Here is a 26,241-nt window from a genome sequence, read left to right as displayed (position 1 = left end):
GCGTAGTGGGGGCGGCAGGGGCGGCAAAATTTCACAATAAATAATAATAATACAATACACTGTACAATACACAATAATGATGATTGTTCTTGCCGAAAAGTTCTTTAGAATTACTGTATATTTTAGTCTTTTAAATTGAGATACCTAAATAAGGGGGCGGCGAATTTTCCTCTGCCCCGGGTGGCTGACACCCACGCTACGCCACTGGGTAGAGATAGTTTTTGGGGTAGGTGTTCCATCTGTTGTTCATATGATTCTCTTTGTCGGACTTGATGAGACTGTTGAGATCTTCGGGGGTTATGTAGTGGGTGATATTAGAGTTGAGGGGGTTGGTTTTGGCGAGTTTGTCAGTTTGTTCATTGATGGGAATGCCTTTGTGAGCCGGGGTCCAGATAAGTTTAGTCTGACGGTTGAGGATATGTCTTCGGTTGAGGATGGTGTCAATGATTTGGATTAAGGTAGGGGACTTATCATGTTGAGCGTGGAGAGCGTTAAGAACCGATTTCGAGTCTGTACAAATGATGGCATATGACTTTTTGAGGGTGACATGATGGATTGCTTGAAAGATTGCATATCCTTCCGCAGTAAAAATCGTGGCCTCGGGGTGGAGAGAGAAGTGGGCCGTGATGTTGTTTTTAGAGTCAACAAAAGCCTCTGTCATGGTGTTGGTAGTTTTTGACCCGTCAGTGGCAACTATGGTGTTGATGCTTTGGTGGGCTTCCCATTCCTTAAAGGACTGTTTGATGAATGTGTCGGGAAGATTGGAATTTTGGAAGGCAAGGTCGTCGAAATGGATGTTGTGGTTGGAGGCGTTGGTGATGTTGAACGACTTTGACGGAAGATTGGAGGGTTGAACGCTGTGCAGGAGAAGCCAGGAGCGGGTGAAGTGAATGAACGGAATCTTAGCAAGGGAGGCGCCTAAATTGTTGTGTATGTAGTGGCGTAGCGTGGGTGTCAGCCGCCCGGAATGGAGAAAAATTTCGCCGCCCTCTTATTTGGGTATCTCAATTTAAAAGACTAAAATATACAGTAATTCTAAAGAACTTTTCGGCAAGAACAATCATCATTATTGTGTATTGTGCAGGTGTATTGTGTATTTATTGTGAAATTTTGCCGCCCCCTAAAAGTGCCGCCCGGGGCGGGTCGCCCCTGCCGCCCCCACTACGCTCCGCCACTGGCTCGAGATCGAGTACGAGCGCGAGTGCCTTTTCCGCATGGCTACGTGCGGCGCGTCTTTAATTTTCTGTCGTACAAATACAAATTACACGTAACAAAGTTTTTTCGTTCCGGGTTGGTCGTCTCTACTTCGAACGTTCTAGCAATTTCCGTTAGGATCTAACGCGAGCTATCCGAATTCCGATCCGTCGTGAGCATAATCTTGAACTTTTTCTGCATTAAGTATGTCCGAATTCCATTACTTCAATATATATATTTTTTGTTTCTTTACAGAATGAAGAACTGGCGATTCCGGCGTTGACTGCGGTCCAACAAGATGAAGAAGTGTGAAGGGCGTTCTCCTTCCCTAATAAATGGAGAGAGGGCCTTTTCCCCCTTTGAGCGGGGAGAGGAACTCTCTTCCATCAATTGTGGAAGGGGTTCTTCCTTCACGGGACCGACTTCATGAATAGAAGGTGTCGACAGCATTCTCTGTTCCGCGTTGAACGGAGAGGAGACATTTCGCCATTCGGACGTGTTCCGAAAAGTGAAAAGTCTCCGTGTTGACGACATCATCTTTGCCGCACTGGGAGTGAAGGAATGTTTCGATCATTCCTCCCTTTTCCAACGAGTGTGATCCTCGAAGCGTCGTTTCGCAAGCGATGTGAACGACTTTTTCCTTTGCTATTTTAAATTTAAGGTTTTAGTTTCAATTTACTAACGTAAGGTAAGAAGGCTAGAGGTGTTGTATTTATTTTTTTCCTCTTGTCATACTAACATTTAAATTAAAACCTTAAATTTAATTTATTACTAACCTATATGTAAGAAGGCAAAAGGTTTTTTTATTTTTCCTCTTGTCGTACTTACATCAGTTTACTAATTCACATCCATGCACAGAAAAAACATCCCTCACGCTAAAACACACAGTTCAAACAACGACACATTCTTCGCATTTAATCACAAACGATTCCATTCACGTGCACTATAAAGAACACGTTTCGCAACACGAACATGCTTCCCAAAATCCAACCTCTGGGTCCACGTCCCGGGAAGCGGTAACATCGGTCGCAACGACCGATAGCCAAAGAGGCTCTGGTAACAATTTACTTTTGATATTAAAATCTGAATTTGAATTCTTGTATTGAATCATTTAGTTGTATCCAAATGATTTCAAATTATATATCTGCAAAGGCTTCAAGTAAGTATGAGTATATTAAACATTAACTAAATATGCCTTTTCCGAAATCATAAAAATAAATTCCTTACGCATACGACTTACTATACAAATATGCTATTGCTTCTTTGACTTTTCAGTCAGTTATTTTTTCTAATTAACAGTTACATAATTTTTATAATTGCTGAATAATTAAAATTAAAAATAAAATGTTTTGGGGCCCGACATATCCGGTCGGATATGTCTGGCTCCGTCTCTCACCATCTTGTCGCCCTTTTGCAAGCCCATTATGGATTTGGCCAGGCCACAATGGGGCGGAAAAAGTTTAAAAAAAAAGACACCCGGAATTTAACTAGAGCTAGCTATGAATATGTTTACACAGATAACACAAATTTTGTTTTTTAGATAAAATTATTTTCAAAAGCAAAAATTGAATAATATAAATATTAAATTTGGTTAATTGAAAAAGAAAAAAATAAAAATCTTCTATAAACCGAAAAGATGGCAACGTTTTATGTTAGTCACGTGACTGAAATGAACAATTTTGAAAAGTTGGAAGTGTCACATGTTGATTGTAAACAATGGTGGAAACTGAAAACCGAGAAAAAAATTCATCTGGTGACCTGGATGTCGTCGAATCGGAATGCGGTACAGTTCCTACTGATTTAACAGTTTCTATAGGTAGTGAAACAAATCGATTACTATCAAGCCACTCTTTCGATAGAAAAAGTTGGATTCAAGAAATGCATTTATTAAAATTAGAATTATCTAAAAAAATCTTTTAGTGCAGAATTTAAAAACGGATTTTATGTCGAGAGTCTAAGAACTGGAAGAGAAATTTGCAGATGCTGTTTACGAAAAAGAAATGTTAAAAATCCGATTGGAATTTCAACTTAAGCGGCATAAAGACCAAATTCGATAAGGATACTACAGCCGAACCGACAAACGAAGAGTTTCCTCCCAACAAGTCGGGCGTGGAAGAGCCAGTTCCGGACGAGGCGGAAAAAAGTCTACATCTACCTCAATCCCAGAGAGGAACGTCAGTCACGGATAAGACCCCAAAATATTGGAAAAATTATGTATCTTTCTAGAAGAGAAGAAGTTGTCGTGTCGTGTCTCACCACGGCTTGTAAAGGGTGCGTCAAGCTTACCCCCGAAGGCTTGGCTGTCCGATATATAAGCTGAGAAACCGCGGACACCTTCAGTAAGATTCGTGGAATCTTACAAATAATTAAAAAAATTTAATTACCATCGAAATTTGCTTAATTATAATCACGTTTATATTAATATTTATTACAGAAAATTATTTAAAAATTCTAAATTTCTGATAAAAATATTAACGACGGCAGGTGTCGCATTGTGTGAAATTGGAATATGAGCAGAAGTGTATCTGACGCACTTTAAAGAAGTGGTATTAAACGTGCTTCCTTATAAATTTCATAAATTTTTCATGATTAAAGTTTAAGTAAGTCTAATATTAAATCTTCTTAATCGATTCATGCAAAATCGTAACGCTTAAACGGCAAATATCGCATATAACCAAACCCAACTCATAAGCCTATAGTTTTTTTTTGTATTGGAAGTAACCTGAAGTTCACATCAGATTGTTAAAGATTATTTCATTGGTTAAAATTACTTAAATGATGAGAATTGACCTATCTTGTTTACTGAAGTAATTTTGTTCGTATTTACAGTTTAGGTCGATTGGAGTAGATGAACTGATTGAAATTCGAAAATAGAATGATGTTTTAAAAAAAAGATTTGAAATTTTAACAAAAGAATAACTTAATTACAACATATTTTGGTATTAATTAATCGACTTTTATAGATATTTACATAAGATAATGCCTTTAATATGATATAAATATGATTTATAATTTAAATTTATTTATATATACACATGTAAATGATTTAATACATGCAGAGTTATTCAGGAATTTTTGCTAAAAATCAGGATTTATGTATTAAAAAATTGGTTTGGACATACTTTTTTTGAAAATGGAAAGGAATTTGGTTGGCTTTTATCATTATTTGGCTTTATCGTTGCATAAAACTTGATTGATGTCGAATTGAAACTAAATATAATTATCGTTCTATGCAGCTAGTTGAATGTTTACATCAAAATTCATTAATTATGTGTATAATTTAATAATAGGCCGAATGTATCATTTACAGTCCAGCTGGAGAGAGATTTTGGAATATATAAAAAGACAGAAACATGAATAAAACCAAAACGCCTGCTAAAAGTCATAAAATTAATGAATAAACAAACAAATCTGAGGGTGATCACCCTCAGATTATGTGTAGAGTTTGAAAAAAGAACAAAATTCAAACATTGTTTTTCAAACTCTATATGTAACTCCAAGATGATGGTTCAAAGCTATCAAAAGTATTTGTTCATTAATTTGACAATTTTTAGCTAGAATTTTGGTTTTTTCTGCATTGTTATCCAGTTCTTTTGTGTGGTTTTGTGGGATATAAAGCTGATTGAACTTAAGTTATTTTTAAAAAATAGATTTATTTATTGATCTGTAAACTGATATGTTAATAAAATTGTTTCATTCAAAGATTATTTTCTGCAACCAAATATTAAAACAGGTATAGTCCCCATAATTCAGGCAACAACTTTATTAATAGAGTGGTTTCTGGTCACCCTAATATTATTAATATGGTGATCAGGCATCCACTGTATTTGATAGAAGAAATAATTTTAAATCCGTTAATTGTGTATCTAACCTATTGAAATAAGTAGTTTTTAAAGTATTTAATTAAATGTTTGCTTCTTACTTGAAGTGAAAACTAAATGATGATCAAGTAATCTTTTTATGTGATGTTTTGTATGAAATATTTGTTTTGTGTGTAAAGCTGTTACAGTAAATTAATTATTAATGGATTGTTAATTTCTTAAAATTGTATGAATCAATAATGTAAACTCATGTTTACATTAAGTTACCGTTTGCTTCTGTATGTGAATCACGGCTTATCAACTATATCTGTTTTTTATAAAGATAATTGATGGTAGCAATATATCTGTTATCTTACTATAAGAGGGATGAAATATTTTTGAAGGACAGGTTAAGGCCAATAGAACGTCCTCAAAAGATATTTCAATATTTTATTACTAAATTAAAACTAACATATTATATTGTAGTCTTTAAAGGTACAATATTTAACTTGCAAGTTAATTATATTTAAATCTTATAAGTACAGTAGAGCATTGTTTATCCGAAAGCCCGTTAACCAAAAGCTTTCCAGTCTGACTGTGTCGTGCTGAATCGAATGTTTTTGATACTAGATTAACTTCTAAAGTATAATTTTTTTGTTCTTATATTTTTCAATATATTTATTTTGTTTGTACAAAATAAAGAAATAATTTTTAACGATACATTAGCATCAATTATTATTATAAAAGTTTTTGTTAGGCTTAAAATCGACAAAAATTCAACACGAAATGACACGCAACAGAGAGAAATTCAACATGAAGCGACATGCAACGGAGAAAAATTTCAACATTGGATAGGTTAATATATTTTTTCGAACATAATTGGTTATCCGAAAAAATCAGTTATCCGAACAACCCCAGTCCCCAATCAATTCGGATAAATGACGCTCTACTGTATACACAATATTTCATAAGTAGTATGCAATGTTTAAAAGTTATTAAAAACTATAGGCTTAATCTTTTGTTTGATGATAACATCCAACAGGATAATTTACAGAAAAGTACATTGCTTACTTTCTAAGTCAGTGCATTCTTGTCATCATGATGTTGGGGTGGACCATTTTCTGACAAATATTCTGATCTGAGATAAAATTTTATCTGTAATATAATATTGTAAGGCATAAAAAACTTATAAAAGTTTCAAACTCTGCATAGATATTTATTTATTATGTAAAGGAAAGAGGCTGGCTGTCTGAGAGGACAGTCTTAGCCTAGAAAGAAGGTGAGGGTAAGGTAAGATATGGGGAGTGTGGGAAAAGGGAGTGAAGGTTAGGATGAGTAATATTAGGAGGATTTCCTCCTCCTAATATTACTCATCCTAACCTTTATATTACTATTTATTAACATATCAGTTTACAGATCAATAAATAAATCTATTTTTTAAAAATAACTTAAGTTCAATCAGCTTTATATTCCACAAAACCACACAAAAGAACTGGATAACAATGCAGAAAAAACCAAAATTCCAGCTAAAAATTGTCAAATTAATGAACAAATACTTGATAGCTTTGAACCATCATCTTGGAGTTACATATAGAGTTTGAAAAACAATGTTTGAATTTTGTTCTTTTTTCAAACTCTACACATAATCTGAGGGTGATCACCCTCAGATTTGTTTGTTTATTCTTTAATTTTATGACTTTTAGCAGGCGTTTGGGTGTAGAAAATAGCTGAGGATGAATTTAGAGTAGAGTGAATATACAGTCCTGATATGCAATGCAGAATTTAAAGATAAGACAGTATACAATATATACAACAAGAAATGCCATTCTGGCCAGAAGAATGAATACAATAACTAACTACCAATGAGGTAGCAGCAGACAATATGCATACGTATTAACAAACTGAGAACAAGTAATTACAATGATGATTCACAGTTGAACACAAGTAATGTGATGACACAGTTGCATAGATAGCATTTAATGCACAATAATAATTACCACTAATGCTTTTTGTTTTGTAAGAATATATAATTAGAAACAATCTTGAAATATTATGGACACATCAATACTGTTATATGTATGATTTAGCACTTTCATGTCTATAACAGTTATGTGCTGTTGAGTTGATGCTGACTTGTATCAATCTGGTGGATGGTAGTCATAAATGCTGTTAAGTTACATAAGTTAAGAGGCTTATACCAATTGCTACTGTTAGGGTGGCATCCCATCTTAGCTACTTTATTCACGATACAAGTTTCTATATTATATTACCTATAGTAGAAAAAATTTTATAGTAGTCAAGTGTTTTGTTCAGTTATTTGCCATAATTTCTGTTTTACATTTGTTAAGGTTGAAGCCATTGGTTATTATTCTTCACTATCAAATATATAATCCAAATTATTTTGATGAGACTGAGATGACTTTTTTTTTTTTACAGAATTGTTTTAAATTAAAAAAAATCAATGATTAATTTACTGTGTTCTGATTTATTTATAGTTTAGTTTATTTGTGAAGATATTGGTTTGATATATATAATTTACAAGCAATGATTATTTATTTTCAGCAAATTATTTATTTGTAATCGGATCAATTGGTAATATTTTGGTATAAGTTAACCTAGCTGTTCATATTTTATATTTAAATATGATTTGATCTTAAAATAAATTGTTTATAATTATGGTGTTTAATTTAAACCACAAAAATTTGTTTAATTGATTATTGAATAATTTATGTAAAATTTTAAATTAAAATGTAGCTTACAATGCATAAAAGATTTTAACTTGCTTATGTAGATAATTTAATAGTGGCCAGTTTATTTAGAAAATGCAGAATTGTCCAAAAAATGAGAAGAATTTAGTTTTAAGAGAAAAAGATGTGCAGTAAAACCTTCCTTTGTGTACCCACTTCTCATTTATGACAGACAGAAAAGTTCCCCAAAGTTTTTCCATTGATTTAAATGGATAATTGATCTATTTTGTGACCACCAATGATATGTGCCCACCTCCAATATGTGACCATGTTTAAGTTCCTTCCATACAAATCATCCTCTGATATATGATTATCTAAACAAATCTAGGCATATAGTTATTTCAAAAATAATTTGTTTGCCTTATGAAACTGCTTTTTATGTTCTGTTTCTAGACAGTGACAGATTAAGACCTTTCGGGATCGTAGGAACAGAAGCACCTCAATATTATTTAACATCATCATAAATTTCTAATTTTAGCTACAGAATTATTTATAAATTATGGTATATTATTTCAACTATAAAATGGTTTTATTTTTTTCTAATTTTGGGGTCTCCTAGAGATCCAGGAGCCATAAATTCCAGCACAGATTCTTTAATAAGTAATTTTTGACCTTATTCGAAAACTTTCAAAGACACTTGCAGAATGCCTTCATAAACTTTGAGGGTCTTTGTTTTTAAATTGATTGATTTGATTTGCTAAATCAAGCTATTAATAACACTAAAAAATTTTCCACAAAACAGTAACTTTATCATTAACAAACTACTATTGAAACTTAGTCTTTAGATTAATTGCCTAAAATTTTGAACAGATATTTTACTTTTCTTTAAATTGTTGCAAATTCTGTAATATTGTGTGTTGAAATATATTTAAAGGTTACAAATGATACTCTCCGTTTTGTATTCACTTCCCACAAGTGATCATCTTTGACTTTCCTTGAGTGGTCACAAATGGGAGATTTTAATGTAAATTGTCAAGTGATTTTTAAGGTGATAATATACCAGGTGCCGTGATAACTTACTGGAGTATTTACTGCATTTGTAACGGATTTTAGAAGAATGCTAACGTTTTTGAGCCACTTAATGGTTCATCCTCGGGCACTCCATTTTTAAATTATCTGTATTAAAACTAACTTAAAACTCAGTTGATGATTTTACAAATTTGATGTGTAATTTTACTTTTTAATGAATGCTTGGATTTATACATACCTAAAATATCCCAATTCTCAGGAAACATTACATAATATTGTTATTAATAACAATTAGTTTGTAGATTTTGAAAGATAAATAAATATACATTGTGACAGATGGTAGAATTGTTAGTATTAGAGAGAATTATTTGGTTTACTCATAAAAGAGCAAACAAACCCAGTTGGTCATAAAATTCTATCTTCATTATCTTTGACTATGAGGATGACCACTATATTTTCTCCAGAACATCTTCAAGTTTTCCAACATATTATCAACTGGATTCATTTTTTTTATTAGGGTGCATTTGATAAAATCTCTCTCAAGCTTCTATCTGATGCTCGATCAATACGTTCAACAGTAACAGCTCTATTTTCTTTTGTAGTGTATAGTGATTAACTTCTCAATAACTGCATATTAATAATAATAGTGTATTGGATTTTGAAGTGTATATCATTTTCTAGCTTAAAATATTGTGAAATGGATGTAAATAAAGTTATTAACCTCACAGAAGATTTCTATATTGTAATTTTGTATTTGTTCTAATTCTAAATTATTTAGTTATTTATTTTCTGTTTGTTTTGAAGTATTTCATGAAAATCTATAAAATAACTTTTGTAAGTATTGGTAGAGAATCATCATAAATAATTAAAATTTCTCTTAAAAAAAAAATAAATACATATTTGGAATTCTATCAAAGTTGATATTCATTCATAACTTTTCTTAATAAAAAATTATCAATGAATAAATTTTGTTATAATTGAATTTAATATTTAATATTAAAAATTATAATAAAGGAAAGCAAAATAGCATAAAAATTTATTTTAAGAGCATTTTTGTTTTTTGAAATTAAAAATAGATATGCTGCTCTTCAGACTCAGACAGTATCGAAACTGTTATGAAACTTGTTTATCCAAGTGATTCCATTGTTTGAATTCGTCAAACAAAATCCTAATTTATCAACAAAATTTAATTTTAAATCAAACAAATTTACAAATTTAGAACTTTGTAATAATTTTTTAGTTTAAAAATGTATTTTTTTTTTTTATTATATATTTTAAAAATAAATTTCTGCTGCTATTCGTAAATGAAATGTTGTGTCAACGCTTATAATATTGAGTAAAGTTGACAAATATTTTTATTATTATTGTGTAAGCAGAGATTTAAGGTTTCCTTAATTGTATTCTGAAGCAATTTATTTTATTTACTGTTTAAAAAAGCGGTTTTAAATGAGTTTTTTCTGTTTGTATTTAATATTGTAATTATGATGATCAGAATAATAATTCATTCATTCATATTATATGATATTGAATTTAGTAATTTAAATATTAGAGAGAAGACATAGCTATGGATGAAAATAATAATAATAATAATAATAAGATAAATTTAGAGTAAATAAAAAATTATTAACAATATGCAATTTACTGAATGTGTTTTCACAAATTTGTGTTTTACTGGTTGATTTGGAGAGAGAACCTTTTTTTATTTTATTTTAATTATATGTAAATTAACTTGTTTTCATAATTTAATTAATACTAGTTTGTATTTATTTTATTTAGATTCTTCAATGCCATTATGTCTTTGAGGCCTAAGAGAGTTAATTTTGATACTACGTGGGCTCAGTTGAAGGAGACAGTCGAAGGTGTCGTGACACTCGGTAAAGTGAAAAGACAAGTGTGGAATGATCGTTTTAGATATCCTTTTTGATGAGTTTAATTTTTATTTACCTAAGATTAAATATGCATGCCTTATACTTAAGATTCCTTAATATTTGATACCGATGTTTACGATTTGTGTGTTGCCGTTCCCGAGCCTTTAGGAGATCAATTGTATTACGAGACGAAGTATTTTCTTGATCAGCACGTGAAGTCTTTACACAATGTACGCTTTTGTTATTTTTATAATTAACATTTTTATGATTATATTTAATAATGTCTTATTTATTTAGTCTGTGCTCAGTAGTGAAGAGAAGTTACTGAGTGCCTACCATGAACATTGGCTCCAGTATAGCCAAGGAATAAACTACCTCAATCAACTTTATTTATATTTAAATACTCAACACATAAAAAAGCATAAATATAGCGAGGCGGATATTCAGTTTGGATGTGTTGAAGCGGGTCATCAGATGCTAGAGATAGGCGAAGTAAGAAATCAGTTTGAAATTAAAGCATCTTAAGGACACATTGTCTAGTGAAGCGGCTTTAATACAGCCGGTTAAGCAGGCTAATGATATAGTCTGTTTCAAACAAAATGGGCTATTGTTTGCTTGTGTATTTGGCTGTATTAATATCGCTTCACTGGGCAACTTACCCTAAAAGTCTGGTCTGTAATGTCTTTACATAAATCCTTATTTTGATTTTTGTATAATAGTTAGGGCTAAACATTTGGAAGACAAATATGATCGAACCACTTAGAGAAAATTTAGTTCATTTACTACTTGAAGCAATTAAAAGGTAAAAATGTAACTAAATTTCATTAACTAATATTATTTATTTTATTAAATAGTATCTTTATATTTAAATTGTTTTAATTTGAGGTAAATATTTCTTTTTATGATGGTTGCTATTAAATTTATTGTGCAGTTTTTAATAATAATGAGTGAATATTAAAAAAATTTCAGTTACTAACTCTTAATAATGTAATTAAAGTTGAATAAGTTAATAATAAGTAAAGTAAAACCTGTGTAAACTGGAAACACATGGGACTGAATTATTTTCTCCTGTGTGAACAAGATTAAGTATTTTTTATTCTCATTTTTTAGCTTTAAACTTTTTAAATTAATTTAGAGTGATTTCAACTACAGATGGGAGTATTTGATTACAAGACTAGAGAAGTATTTGATTGGGGGAAGTTTGTATTGTTTCTGAGAACTTGCGTTAGGTATCTGAGTAGCTCTCAAATGCAATCTGCATGAGCTTACATGATAGCAAACAAGCCAATTGAAGTACCACAACTAGTATGTGGCACTACTATTGGAAATTCTGATTGCATTACAGTAATAAGAGAGCAAGTTTATCTGTGATCTCACTTATTGAGGAATTTTTATACTCTATGTAATTGTTCCTTTAGTCATTGTAATTATCAACATGTTACTCAACTTGTTTTGAATTCTTGGCACTAGTTAGTTAGTTACAGCTCCATACAATGCAAATTGGCAGAATTATGTTACCTGCTTCTCATTGTTTTCATTAATTATGTTTATTGCTTGCTCTTGAAAACTCTGTTTTCAGAAATTCATTTAATCCTTTAAAGCTTGTCCAACCATTTTTGACATCCTTCACAATGGAAAGGATGTTCTTAACCAGGATAGACTCCCAGGAGTCTATAACATCCCAATAAAAAATCATAGATGCGATAGAGAGCTCATTTAAATTGGCTCTATGAAGCACTCCTTGTGCATTAGAATAAAAGAGCACATTGCGGACATACAACATGCCAGGACCACCGCAGCTCTGGCTATTTACGCCAGTGATCTTGAGATAGAGCCAAACTTTAACCAGGAAAGAATCATCCTCAGCACATGATACATTGAACATCTAAAGTGGTTGGAAGCCTTATATATCTACAAACTTAGCAATGCCTACATCAACCACAAAGAGGAATTAAATCTGTCTGTGGCATGGCAAGCACTTGTAAACAAAGAGCTATAAATTCTCTTCAATACTACATATATGATGCGCATGCCTAGTAAAACTTCATCAAGTATCACGTATTTGAATTTCGAATAATAATCATATTTAAAGACATTCTAATGAAATTCGTTGCCGCCTGAAGAAGAACCTCGGAAGGTTCGAAAACATTTCTGAAATTTAATTTTTTCATTTTGATGTTAATTACACACTAGTAACAGGCTTTTAGAGGTACATAATTAATTCTTGAAAGCTGTAGATTTTTAAGGATATTCTACCACTGGTTAATTTTAACAAAGGTTAATGAAAACCTTGTAACTGCATTTCTCCTTGTTACATGACCTTTCTCTGACAAGATTTGAAACCTTTCTTTGAATGTAGTTTGTCATGTTCTGTGATGATTGTTATACTTGATGGAACCCTCATTTTCTGCTTTATTCAAGTTAAATTACATTCTTTATATTCAAAAACCTCTTCTGTTTTTGCCAAGGACAAGTTTCCAACTTTAGTAAAATTTAACATAGAATATTGATTGACCAAGAATTTTTTATGTTTAGACAGGCTTCTGTTTCATTTTGGTTTTGTTTTAGACAGGTTTATTATATTTGAACTTAAGTTTTATTAACTTATTAAATATCTGCTTCAAATTTTTAGTGATCGACTTGGAGATAGTCCCACCCAGAGTGTGATCCATGGAGTCATTCATTCTTTTGTGAATGTCGAAGAGTTTAAGAAAAAAGATCCACTACAGGTTTTTTAAATTAACTTTTTATTTTTATTATTGTATTACTAATATATTATTATGATAAGTAATTTGATTTAAAATAAAGATATAAAAATACAAATAAGAATTAGAAATTTACAAATAAATGCCAGAATTTGCCAAATTTTTGCCTAAGCTGGCCAGATAACAATTACCCTGTTGAGAACTGCTGGCAAATAAAGGCAAGAAAATGAAGAGTTGATTCCTGAAAATAAAGAGCAACTGTGGGAATGTATTAGAAGAGTTTAGTATAAAATATTTGAAGAAATTCACTTACTGTATGCTGGAGCCACTGCAAAGCTGTTATTAAGGCTCAATGTCTCTATGAAGTACTATACAGTGGTGTCTTGTGCTTCATACTTCAATATCAAATTTACAATTGATATTGAAAATAATTATACTTAAAATATAATGGTATACCAAATTTGATGCAATTTCCATGGCTGCTATTATACATTATATTTTGGTAAAATCTTAATGTTTTTTGCTGTTTGTGTATTGCACCTAGGCTATTAGAAAAATGCTGTTAATGAGAATGAAACAGAAAATTTTCACTTTTTTATATTAAAATGCATTTAAAATCAGGATTTTTTTTTTATTTCTAAAGAAATTAGATAAAAATTTCTAAACTTTGCCTACCTAAGCTCATTTTTAAAATTTTCTCAGTATATCCTCAAATATCTATCTATATAACCCATTGAATGCGTGTCCGTGTAATGGTATGCCAAAAACGGGCACTAGAGGTGCCCCTATCGTGTGTCATATTTCAAAGATTTAAATTAACAATATAAATTATTATTATTCATTTGGCCAATAAATTATTATTTGGTCAATATAACAATATAAATAAATCAGTATATTTGTAGTAGGAATTTATTATTGTCACGGAATGCCTGTAATGTGCACTAGGGAGCGAGTAACGAAAAAACGGATAGTTTTGAATAGTTTTGAAATTTACATAGTGGACTCCCGGAAGGTAATATTTTTACACTCAAACCTGTTTTTGTGCGGTCTTTTTTGTGCAATTTTTTATATGTGCAATGTGTTTTGTGCAATTATTTTTGTGCAGTATACCAGTTTGATTGAAATTCATATACCACACACAAAAAATCACACAAAACAAATCACACAAATAAAAAATCGCACAAAAAAAGACCACACAAAAAAAGACCGCACAAAAACAGGTTTGAGTGTATATAGGATTTTGTAATGCTGCTGGAACTCCCACTGGGGGTCGTCCCGGGTTACTAGTTTTTAATAAATGAATAATTTAATAAGGAAATAAGGAAGTGACTTGATTTAGATTGCTTGTTTTATTTGCTTGAAAATTACTATTGGTGGTGGAATTTCTTTTAACACACCTTCAACTGAAGTTTGAAACATCTTTGCACCATTGTTGGTAGTTGCTAAATGTTTTTTTTTCATATGCACAAAATAATGTTACCTTTATGACAGGAAAAATCTTCATGAATCAACTGATTGTGTTTATAACACATAAAGCTTAATCATTTTCTTATATTATGCCCTTATAAACAGACTGAGTGTAGAAACCTGCCCAAGAGAATGAGATGAAGCAAAACAGGAATGGAAAAACCAACTTTTTCTAATGAATTGAACACCGGATAAAGCTAATCAGGTGGTAAATATAAGCCAGATGAAAGGCAATTAAGGCATTGACTTACCACTCTACAGATCTGGAATTGAATCTGGTTGAGTAACCCCAGGAATTTTTTTACAAGCAGTCTGTCCAATATATGTCTGACTCGATCTTTCATCAACAGCCTTGTTGTGGACCTGGCCAAACTCATATTGGATATGATTAAAAAGCTTATGTTTTATGATTTTTGGAAAGGATATAATGTCACATAAACAGTAAAAAAAATTTACAATATGTATGGGGAAGGTGATTCTAAATTTCATAATGTCAAATTTGGTTTGAAAAGTTCTGTTTGGGAAATCTTGAACAAAGGATACAAAATGTATGGGACACCCAAAAGCTGTTGATGAAGAAAAGTTTCAGGAAGAAATTGTTAAAAATTGACGAATAATATACAATATACCGTATTTACTCGCATATAAGATGAGGTTTTTATCCATTTTTCACTGCTTCAAAAAACCTAGGACATCCTATACATGCAAGCGAAGGATTCTTTTTGTTTTTGTATAATTTTTGTAAACTGTGTGTTTGCAATTTTTACTGGATTCTTTCCTTCTAGTGTTTAAAAACAAAAGTATTTCATCTGGGTCGTTTGAATCATTCTTGTGTAATGTCAGGAGTAAAGATGAATAGCAATAGGAAAAGCAAAACTTTTGAATTGAATTCCAGAATTACATGGGATCCCGATATAAGTTTTAATTCATTCCCACATGAAAACAGAAGATTATTTGGAAATTAGAATTCGGAGGAACTCATAAGTGTAATTGACTGTTAAGAATTGGCAAAAAAGGTTCCGGATTGTCCAGCTTTACATGAACAAATTGTTGATTTTACAAGATTTTTTTCCTTGAAGTTTAAAATGCCAGTAATTTTTGTGGGATAATGTGTGCATTTACGTGCATTTTATATTTTGTTATTAAACAAAATAAAATTAGAATTGTATAAATCTAATTTTCTTTATTTTGATCTTTAAAGTCACACCTCGTCCTATATGCGAGGTCGTCTTATATTTGAGTAAATACGGTATGTAATCAAACACACAAAGATAAAACAAACAAGGAACCAAAACACGAGTGTAATGTAAGAGTGAGAGCGAGAGAGAAATTGGCAACAGATGATGTTTAGGCTTCAAGCACAATTTTTTGTTGCATGTTCAGTTTGAGTTTTGAAGCATCATTCAAACTCCAAAGTGAATTTTTGTCAAATTTAACATTCAAATTTTGAAGCATTTGAAGCTAAGATTCGTTTGAAGTACGAGTTACCATTGTATACAAAAGAAGGGTTTGTGATTTTAAGCACCAAATACCTCATTGTGAGGAAAGTGTATTCAAAATAGAGTATAGTTATTTAAGAATGGAAAAAATTCAATTCATATGGTTGCTATGGTTACAATAAAGAAATATTCAGCATTTATAAAATGGAAAACATTATTTAAATTTTTGAATTTTGAAAGGGTGATCAGATATAATTCCTTCAAATCTAATAAAAAGTTTACTTGAGGAGAGAAGGAGAAAATATATACTCATTGACAAAATAGTTATGCACCAAGAAAGTGATAATAGAATTGAATGAAACTGAAAGTGCTAATGTAAGGAAGATGGCAATAAGTGATTGATTACAATACTTTTTCTGTTGGGTAATGGTACAATTTAAAACAACCTTTAGTGCATTGTAGAACCTCCTTGTTTCTGGATACCTTCAGTGATTTGGTTGGGTGTGGAGGCATATAGGCAACATAGTTATTCTGCAACAGTTGTACCCATAAATGTTGCAACTGCCATTCCAGATCTCTCATACTGGTAGGTAGGCTGAGACTAGACAGACTAATACAATGAAGACATTTCTGGTATATCCTAGCTCTGTGCAAGTATTATTTTGCTGGATAATGGCTGTTTGCATCCATGCCATGAAAGACAATGGATGAGGGCATGGATTTTCTTAATATATCACTGTGCTGTCAATGTCCTTTGTACCACTACTAGGTGTGACTGACCCAAGATGGATTTCCAGACTATTATTGCCAATAGTAGATCAGTGTGACACTCAACAGTAAGGGTGGGATTGCATTACTAACCAGTGTTTGTGTCGTGACACCTCTGCAATCTAAGCCAATGAAGTTGGGGTTTTAATGGTGGGTGGTTAGCAGTTGCTACACATGCAAATTTACCTCTGCTAGTTGTATGCTAATGGCACAGGATGACTGGCATTTGCAGACTTCCAAACATCCGGTACAGTGAAAATTCTGAATGTAGTGAATATCTGTGATCTTTTCCACAGGATACTGGGGGGTAGCAATTTTAAGGCTCTCTAGTGGCATTACCTGGTGTGCAATTGGATTGTAGCTGTAATCACTTACACACTATCTGAGACATAAGTGTGTGCCAAGTTTTTCACTAATCAGATGAATCTGTCTGGGTACATAACTATTTCTATTGATCAGTGTAAATTAATTGCTTTGAGGTTTGCTACTTGTTAATTATAATAAAATATTTTATCAATAATTAAAATAACATTAAAATTCAGAATTTTTCTTTTTCCATAATTCTAGTTATATCAAGACATATTTGAAACTCCATTTTTAAGAGCAACGGGAGATTATTATCGTCAGGAGGCCAGTAGATTATTACAAGAATCTGATTGTTCCCAATACATGGAGAAGGTAATTTTAATTATTTTACTCAATTTAATAAATAATTAATTTTGCTATGCTTGTACATTTTATATTTTACTATTTATGTTTTGGAACTTAGGTTCTCCAAAGATTAGATGCCGAAAATTTAAGAAGTAGGAAATATCTTCATCCTAGTTCGTATCCTAGAGTCACGAAAGAGTGTGAGCAGTGTATGGTGGCAGATCATTTGCAGTTTTTACATAGTGAATGTAGAGCTATGGTAGAAAAAGAGTTAAAGAAAGGTTTGTCTGCTATAAACCATTATATAATTTTTATAAATTGTATAAATCTGGCCCAAAAGTCAGGTAACCATGATATATATTAAGAATGGTCAAAGTTATTCTAAACTATTTGGTCACTTCCAGTGAATCACAAATAAGAACATGTAACTTTTTTAAATAATGCTAAAAATCTTGGTTAACCGACTGTTGGATTGCTCCGTATACAAGTTGTGTACATTTCTTTACATTATAAATTTCCATAGATTTGCAGAATATGTACATGCTACTAAAACCAATTCCTAATGGTCTCGGCGCTCTAATACAAGAAGTACAACAACACATTACAAAAATTGGTGTCGACGCGGTCAGCAACTTACGCGGCGATAATGTAGGTCCTATTTTGTCAAGCCTTATTTTCAATTACGTAACTTTAATATTATAAATAATTTGTTGTTTCGAAATTAGATTCCTCAGCTGTTTGTAGAGTCAATGTTAGAGGTTCATAAAAAGTATCATAATATAATTAGAGAAGTATTTCATAGCGATCAACAGTTTGTCGGTGCTTTAGATAAGGTAAGTAAATATTTTGTGCAAACGAAACAAAATTTCAATTTTGTTCTTACTACAATATGTAAAATTAAAAGATATTTTGTTTAGAGATGTACTAAATAAAATTTTCAGGCTTGTGCAGCTGTTATTAATAATAGAGGTAACACCAGACAGCCTTGCAGGTCTCCCGAACTGGTAACGATAGATTTTAGCCACAAATATGTTAACATTTTATTTGTTTATTAACGATTTATCTTTTTGGTTTAGTTAGCGAAATATTGCGATTCGTTGCTAAAAAAGAGTTCGAAAGGAATATCCGAATCAGAATTAGAAGATAAATTATCCAATTCGATCACAATTTTCAAGTATATAGACGACAAAGATATTTTTCAAAAGGTTGACTTTTTGCTATGTTATTTTTGCTTTTGTATGCAAAGTAATAGATTAATTATAATAATAATAATAGTATTTTTGTGAAATTACAGTTTTATGCCAAAATGTTAGCTAAGCGGTTGATCCACGGTCAGTCCACATCTATGGATTCCGAAGAAGCCATGATCAATCGGCTGAAGGTATGTTATCTAATTAGATTCATATTATTCGGATGTAATTTTGTAAATGCTTTTGACTTTACAGCAAGCTTGCGGTTACGAATTCACCAGCAAACTCCATCGCATGTTTACGGATATGAGCGTCAGTTCGGATCTGAATAACAAGTTTAATGTTTACTTAAAATCGGAAAAAATAGATCTAGGCATTAGTTTCTCAATATATATTCTGCAGGTTTGTATAAGATAAGCGATTAAAGTTAAAAAAAATGATAAAAGGAAAGAAAAATATATGTGCTTTTTATTTTAGGCTGGAGCTTGGCCGCTGGGTCAGAGTGCAGTGTCGCCTTTTGCCATACCCCAAGAACTAGAAAGGAGTGTACAAAATGTAAGTGAAATTTACCTTAATATAAAAGAAGATTCCATACTTTTTTGTTAAAAGTCTATTTATTTTCATAGTTTGAAGAATTTTACAATAAAAAATTTAATGGAAGGAAGTTAACTTGGCTTCATCATCTATGCAACGGTATGTAAATTTTCAATTTGTTTAATTATAACTAACAGATTATATTACAGATTGTAATGTGGATTGAAAAATTTCTTACAGCCGAATTAAAACTATGTTATTTAAAAAAGCCTTATATTGTAACAATGGGTACTTATCAGATGGCATTAATGCTATTGTATGAGACCGCAGACAGCCTTTCTTTTCACGACTTGCAAGAAAGTACACAGCTGAGCGACGACCAGTTAACAAAACAGCTGCAGAGTCTGGTGGAAGCCAAATTACTACTTGATAGTAACGTAAGTGTTATTATGTAAAATATTGTCGAATTATTAGTGGGCGACAATAGATAATATATATATTATTTTAATTTTAGGATGGCCAAGTAAATAAAAATAGTATTTTAACACTAAATACCAATTACGTTAATAAGAGGACAAAATTCAGAATCACCGCTGTCATGCAAAAGGAGACGGCGCAGGTGAGTTTGTAATATATAGTACTGACGAGACAAAATGGAGCGGACCTCATCAAATTATGCAAAATTTCATTTCAGCAAGAGGTAGATCAAACCCACAGTGCCGTCGACGAAGACAGGAAACTGTATCTTCAAGCCGCCGTAGTGAGAATCATGAAAGCCAGGAAGATCCTTCGTCACAACACGCTCATCGAAGAAGTAAGTGGTTTCATAACTGTTTTGTTTGGCAGTCGATGCGAGTAAGTACACGACACTGCGATTCTTTCAGGTGATAAACCAGGCGAAGAACAGATTCGTACCGAGCGTCCCGATGATCAAAAAATGCATCGAGGCCCTCATCGACAAACAGTACCTAGAAAGGACACCTAATTCTGCAGACGAGTACAGTTACGTCGCTTGAGTATTTCGTTACATAGTTAAATTCCGTAGCTTTCGAAATTGCATTACATCATCATCTGAGTTTTAATTCAACGCATAAAAATTAAAACCGTTTTAATCTTTTGGCTCCGTATCTACAGTTCGAGTACACTTATCGAGAAGGATTATAAAAAAAAGAAAAAAAATGCTCAAATTGATTTTAAACTGTTTGATATTTCCAAAACTGATGTATATAAATTCTGTGCATATTGGTTGTGATTTAAACACATTCTCGCTTTACAAACGACAAAATTACCTATTGTTCTATCATAGCCACTTACCCGAAGAAAGGAACGTTGTTAAATGCTCCTAGATTGCTCTGCTTTAACTTCCGCTTGTACATTTTCCGAAAGCAATTCAGATTTCGAGTGAAAATTAAAAATATTCACTTTCCTTTTTTTTTTCTTACAAATACACTCATTTGAAAGAAAATGGAAAAAGAAAAAAAATTTGTTACATACTGTTAGAACTGTCAATAAAATTTTATATTATTGTAATATAGTAAAGAAATTATATGAAGAAGAAAATTAATTTAAAGTTTTGTCTGCTGTATTTGAAAGACGTTATTATTATAAATATATATATATATATATATATATATATATATATATATATATTTTTTTTGTTTATATACTAATAATATATTAAAACAGTTAATTGAACATGTAATATTCTGTAAAAACTATCTGCAGTTTAATTTATGTCTTTTCTTAGCGCATGAATTAAATTGGTGGTTGAGCAAACAATTTTTTTTAAATAAAAGGGTGAAGCACACACGCTGCCTGCAAAAAACAGAAATTTTTGATTGCATTGTAGATTTAAGTGAAGTTCTGTTTAGTACATCCATTAATGCAACAATTGCAGCAACATCTAAGAGAATGTTAAGCTTAGTGTCACATTTAAAAACTTGTAGCTAATTTGTTTTAATTTATTTTTCTCATTTATTTTGCTTTTCTTTTTGTTGTTGCAAGAAAGAACAGTAAATGAATTTTTATGAAAATGTCTGTTATGTTTAAATTACAGGGTAGTTGTATCCGTTTGATATAAAAATGTGATTACGGATTCATGATTTAAGGTGTATATTATTAATTTTTACTGTTTGTTTTGGCTGAATTTCACCAGAATTAAATCTGTGTTGGAGATGTTTGGAATGCTCCACGACTTCCTTAAAATGTGAAACGAAGAGAAGACGGTGGGGATCACTAGAAGCAGAAAAAAAACAGCGAGGAGGTGATCAGAACGAATGTCATTTTGAAAAATGAGGTGAAGATCATGGAAGGACCCAATCCCACAATGGCCGCAGACAGCATAACGGGAATTGCACTCTTTAGAATGGGCACGGTAGTGTTACTTAGTCGATTGACGAACGACGAGTGCTCTTCGTCGGATATTGTGCAGTAAGTGCAGGTGATGTATACGGAGTAGCGAATTACCAGACATATGACGAAGAGGAGATTGATTACGGTGGCACTGTTTAGATTGACGCTCCATAACGATAAATACGCAACACTTCCGTTGATGACGAACATTAAGCAGGAGGTCGACGCCAGCGAAAAGAGCATTCTTCCGGATAGCATAAACGTCATCAGGAAGTACACCGTGAGACACACGCCGAGAAGATTAAGAGAAGTGTTTGCCAGTGTTAAGAGCCTTTCCGTGTGAGGGAATCCGTAGCTGTAAATTACAACGGGGTACGGAGAATTGTCGGCTATTTGTCGCAGCTCTCTCGTCATTTCTTTTTCGCCTTCGCTCAGTGTGACGTCGGCCGCTTGCAAAACAAATCTAGCGGCTACGATGTCACTTCCGTCTTTGCTGAATTTGACGTCGTCGTGGAATATTTCTGTAATTGGAAGGCGAAGAAAGACGTCTTTTAAACCTATATTGAAATCCTTTTTAGTTTTAATGTTTAAACCTTGTATCAAGGAAGAGGTCCTGTTGTCATTCAGGAACGTCATGTAATACTTCAACCACGATTCTGTTAGTACGTTGTCACCGATGTAGCGACATTTCTCCATTCGGTGGATGATGTTCTCTACTTGCGACCTCACCGACGAGTTGGAATAATCCAGTGTTGCGTTAATGACCATCTGTACTCTGTACGGATACCTACTGTAATAAAAATTATTCTGTTTGACAAACTGACCGCCGTAAGAATCGTAGGACACAAAATTTGTCAATTCTGCACCGATTTTGATGTTGGTCGAGATACTCCAAGCAGAAATTGCTATGTAACCCAGTGTAACAATTATAATTGTCAGTTTAAATAATTGACTGTGGAATATAATCAAGAGGGTCGACGTAAAGTTTGTACTGTTATTCATATCCTTTTTTACGGTCTTTGTACTGTTATTTGTCGAACATTCTTTAGAACTCGACTGCACTTCCGGTATGTTTGCTGTAAATATCGAAAAATTACTCGTGTGTTTGGATTTTGTCAACCGGTTAGAATGCCACTTACCTTTTGTTTTGCAGCACGTCAGATAATGAAATCCTTTAACTTCTGCTCTATCGGATAACACAAGAACGGCTCCACTGAAAGTTACACTATATGTAAAAGTAAATACGATGCATATACTGCTATACAAACAAAATATCTTCAAAGCAGGGAAATGGACGAAACACAAGGAAACCGTATAAAATAAAACATCAATAATTGTCGAAATTAGAATGGAAGGGAGCGTTGTAGCGTACGTTTCACCCATGTGTTCTTCTATAGTCTTGCGTGGGTCCCTTATTCTAAAAATTAGCTGATACGAATCGTCTATAGTTAAAGCTGGTAAAGAGAAAAGTTTAAACAAATTAAATCATAAGAAAATTAAGATTATTTTTGCAGATTTATAGGAAGTTTTTCTACTTCTTAATCCAGAGTTATTTATAAATTATCCTATAACTTCACAAGTGGGTGTCTAACGTAACATTTTATATTAATAGAATATGAAACAATAGCTTTCTAAATTGTATAAAAACAGCATTTTATGCTATCCGTGACATAAATGACCATGAAACTTTTTCGAGTGATAAAATAACATTAAATAATAATTTAGAAATAAAACGGTGTAGTTCAGACACTTCCAAAATTTTTTTAAAGTTGCTAAATAGGCTTATGTAAATATTCGTAATTTGTTGGGAGTTTGCTGTATAAAAGCAGCAAGATCCGAACGTGTAAAAAGTCTTATTGTGTATACTCGGAAGTATCCTGGCATAAAATTGAAGGAGGAAAAATTTGAAGATACAGATTTGAGCGTACTTTTATAACAATTGAACATAATTAGGCCGTCTATTTTTGATTTATCTAACTGGATTGCGTATATATGAACGAAAAATTATAATTTTTGATTTAATTATACTTACCCAGCACAATAAAAGATAACATGAAATTAGTAGCGATAAAATCTACTCCACAGTATCCAAGCAAACCGAAAGCAGATACAATCGTTAAGCAGGATGAAACTATACAGCTTAATCCTAACCCAGGTCTTTTTGAGAGGAAACAAAAGACGAAACTACAGATAGACATTATAATTAAGGCCAGACCCATCCATAATCTTCCTTGTTGAGATATCTCCTGTAATTCCGTATCGACTGTCTGCGATGTGTACCTATATACGATGATTTCTTCGAAAATTTCTTGTTCCAACCTGCGTAAGAAAGCCACTTCCCAAAGTTCGTTAGCTTTTTTCTCTTTATCCGAAAGATAATATAGCAATCTAATAGATTTAGCAGATAAAACATTTCCTTTACTGTCGGTTTCTACTCCACCCAAATTCACAGCGTAGTATGTGAAGCGATAAGTTGCTAGATTTATTGTTAGGGGGTATATAAATTTATATTTACCCTCTTCTATTTGTTTTATTCGTTTAGAAAGTGACAGTACGTTGTTTACGTAGCACCGGCGATTTCTTCGTGCGCATAACTGAGAATAAGACATGGGCAAACCTTGATGATGAACTGTGACGTTTTTTACTACTCGATCGACCTTTAACACGTCTTTAAACGTCTTCTCCCGCAGCATGGATCCACCGTCTTTGGCCACCAGAATGACGTATCCGCATTGAATTTCTCGTGTGACTCTCCCGGGATCGAAATTGGTGGACAAATTCATCGGAAACAGTTCTTCTACGATACTCCTTTCTGTTATAAATCTACCATTCGTGGGAGTGTAGAGATAAAGCGTGGATATAATGTCATTTAGCATCACTAATCCGGGTGCTAGAAAGGCTGTAGTGATGATAGGAAGGAGGAGGAAGCAGTAAGGGTTCCTCCCAATTGCACATCCCAATTTTCCACATCCTTTAGTAACGTGAAGCGCAAACCAGTCTGAAGCCATGTGCAACATCTAGTCAGAAAAGAGAAAATAAAATATACCACTATAATTTTCTATCCTTAAATTGCATGCTGCTTTACGTCATGCGCTAGTAAAGCATATTCACACCCTCCTTAAATATAATTTTTTTTCTAAACTTCATTCTACTTTTACGTGTATGTAAAAACTTGCTAACAGGTGAAAGCATCCAATAAGGAAGTTAGATTTAGTGGAAATTATGTCAAGAGGTCAAACTATTATGATCTTCATCCCATACCATTCTATAGATTTTACTAGTTTATGAACTGTAATTAATAAAGCAGCTTTAATTTGATATTGTGTTATAAAATCTTAATATTCTACAGTATCGATATGTACATACGTGGGATTTTTTATGAACCCGTAAAAACTAGTTAATCGATTCTTATCATTAAGGCTTGTAATTATCGGCGCAAACATTAATATAGACAATTTAAACAACATTAAACGATATTACTCATTCTATTTAAAGCAATATCAATTTTTTTTCTTCCTGTTGATCGGAAGAGATGATTCTGTGAATAAATTAAGGATGTGAATCTATGCTAATTACTTCATGCGGAAGTTGTTTACTACTCCATTGGTTAATTAAACAGAAAAATAATTTACTTACTTGTATTCTTTTATTTCTTCAAATAGGCAAGTAAATAGTTCATTTCAACTTTTAAAACAATCGAAACATCTGTAATATTAGAAAAAAAATCATATTAAACATTCTATAAATTTAAATACGACCTACTCAAATACATAGGAAATAGGCTACATCGTCAGTTCGTTTCCTATTCTTCTGTGAAGTGAAGCTACACAAAACTGGTATCCAGACGGCTGGTTAAATCTATTCTAATCGCAAATATACCTCTAGGTACATGTACACTTAAATATCATAAGCTAAGAAAAGTAGTAAAAAGAAACCTGTTCTGTTTGAAGAAGTTTAAAAATAGCGCCATTTTCGAATATTGCCTTAATGTTTGTATTGAACTGTTTAATCTTTTTATTATCTAATTAACTGACTGTTTGTTTACTAATTAACCCACTTAAATACTTCAATATTTTTACGTGGATATTGGAAGAATTTAATCGAAAAATAGTACAAGTTTTTAACAATAATATCTATTCGTTATTCTCATTTATTCAGCTTATCATGTTCCAGATAAAAACAGAAAAACCAAGAGAGAGAGAGTTTATCAGAATTGTTGCCTAAGGAAAAACATATATAAATTATTTTTTGTAGTTAATTAACCATTTTCTACAGAATAATACTTTTGATTTCTGCAATATTTCATTGAAAATATACAGGAATAAAAACTAAGAAGAATGTCGCTTTCAGTTATGTTAGGCCATTTTTATACAGCAAATGCCGGAAGCTAAAAAAATGTAGAACAACGGGTAAAGACTAGGATTTTAATAAGGATAACATGTGAAATAGAGGATAATACTTGTTTCTTATTCTTTAACTATATATATAAATATATATATAAGAACATGTAGTAGCTTGACAGAGATTTTTTTAAATAAATTATAATGTAATTTTAAT

At 32.0% G+C, this 26,241-nt stretch overlaps 2 protein-coding genes across 4 annotated transcripts; one reads left to right on the top strand and one right to left on the bottom strand.

The window, feature by feature from the left end:
- The first annotated feature begins 3,631 nt into the window (after positions 1 to 3,631).
- On the top strand, positions 3,632 to 22,668 carry Cul2 (cullin 2). The gene is made up of 20 exons (XM_067263240.1): positions 3,632 to 3,794; positions 10,487 to 10,621; positions 10,706 to 10,808; positions 10,876 to 11,070; positions 11,298 to 11,380; positions 13,211 to 13,307; positions 17,525 to 17,635; positions 17,727 to 17,889; positions 18,132 to 18,256; positions 18,334 to 18,441; positions 18,550 to 18,612; positions 18,685 to 18,813; positions 18,903 to 18,989; positions 19,054 to 19,200; positions 19,276 to 19,353; positions 19,425 to 19,491; positions 19,573 to 19,769; positions 19,847 to 19,951; positions 20,027 to 20,146; positions 20,217 to 22,668. The coding sequence occupies exons 2-20, from the start codon at positions 10,503 to 10,505 to the stop codon at positions 20,346 to 20,348; spliced, it is 2,229 nt and encodes a 742-aa protein (XP_067119341.1). The 5' UTR covers positions 3,632 to 3,794; positions 10,487 to 10,502; the 3' UTR covers positions 20,349 to 22,668.
- LOC136969146 (patched domain-containing protein 3-like) lies at positions 21,568 to 25,989 on the bottom strand. Of its 3 annotated transcripts, XM_067263239.1 has the most exons (4): positions 25,321 to 25,989; positions 23,717 to 24,701; positions 22,824 to 23,138; positions 21,568 to 22,760 (listed from the first exon to the last, which is right to left on the bottom strand). In XM_067263239.1, the coding sequence occupies exons 2-4, from the start codon at positions 24,699 to 24,701 to the stop codon at positions 21,568 to 21,570; spliced, it is 2,493 nt and encodes an 830-aa protein (XP_067119340.1). In that variant the 5' UTR covers positions 25,321 to 25,989. The 3 variants fall into 3 exon arrangements, with proteins under 3 accessions (XP_067119340.1, XP_067119338.1, XP_067119339.1); XM_067263237.1 differs by having other exon boundaries at positions 21,568 to 23,138; XM_067263238.1 differs by lacking the exon at positions 25,321 to 25,989 and having other exon boundaries at positions 21,568 to 23,138; positions 23,717 to 24,772.
- Positions 25,990 to 26,241: the final 252 nt, after the last annotated feature.

This window comes from Centruroides vittatus, unplaced genomic scaffold, assembly GCF_030686945.1.
Source record: "Centruroides vittatus isolate TY-2023 unplaced genomic scaffold, ASM3068694v2 contig_1743, whole genome shotgun sequence".
In the NCBI taxonomy this organism is placed as follows: Eukaryota; Metazoa; Arthropoda; class Arachnida; order Scorpiones; family Buthidae; genus Centruroides; species Centruroides vittatus.
The sequence above is the reverse complement of the archived record's forward strand: the minus strand, read 5'-3'. Positions and strand labels throughout refer to the sequence as shown.

Coding starts and splice junctions, on each gene's coding strand:
- Cul2 (XM_067263240.1), top strand. CDS start 10,503: ATGTCTTTGAGGCCTAAGAGAGTTAATTTTGATACTACGTGGGCTCAG. Junction 11,381..13,210: donor CTACTTGAAGCAATTAAAAG/GTAAAAATGTAA, acceptor TCAAATTTTTAG/TGATCGACTTGGAGATAGTC. Junction 19,201..19,275: donor TCTCAATATATATTCTGCAG/GTTTGTATAAGA, acceptor TTTTTATTTTAG/GCTGGAGCTTGGCCGCTGGG.
- LOC136969146 (XM_067263237.1), bottom strand. CDS start 24,701: ATGTTGCACATGGCTTCAGACTGGTTTGCGCTTCACGTTACTAAAGGA. Junction 23,139..23,716: donor GTTATCTTTTATTGTGCTGG/GTAAGTATAATT, acceptor TCTCTTTACCAG/CTTTAACTATAGACGATTCG.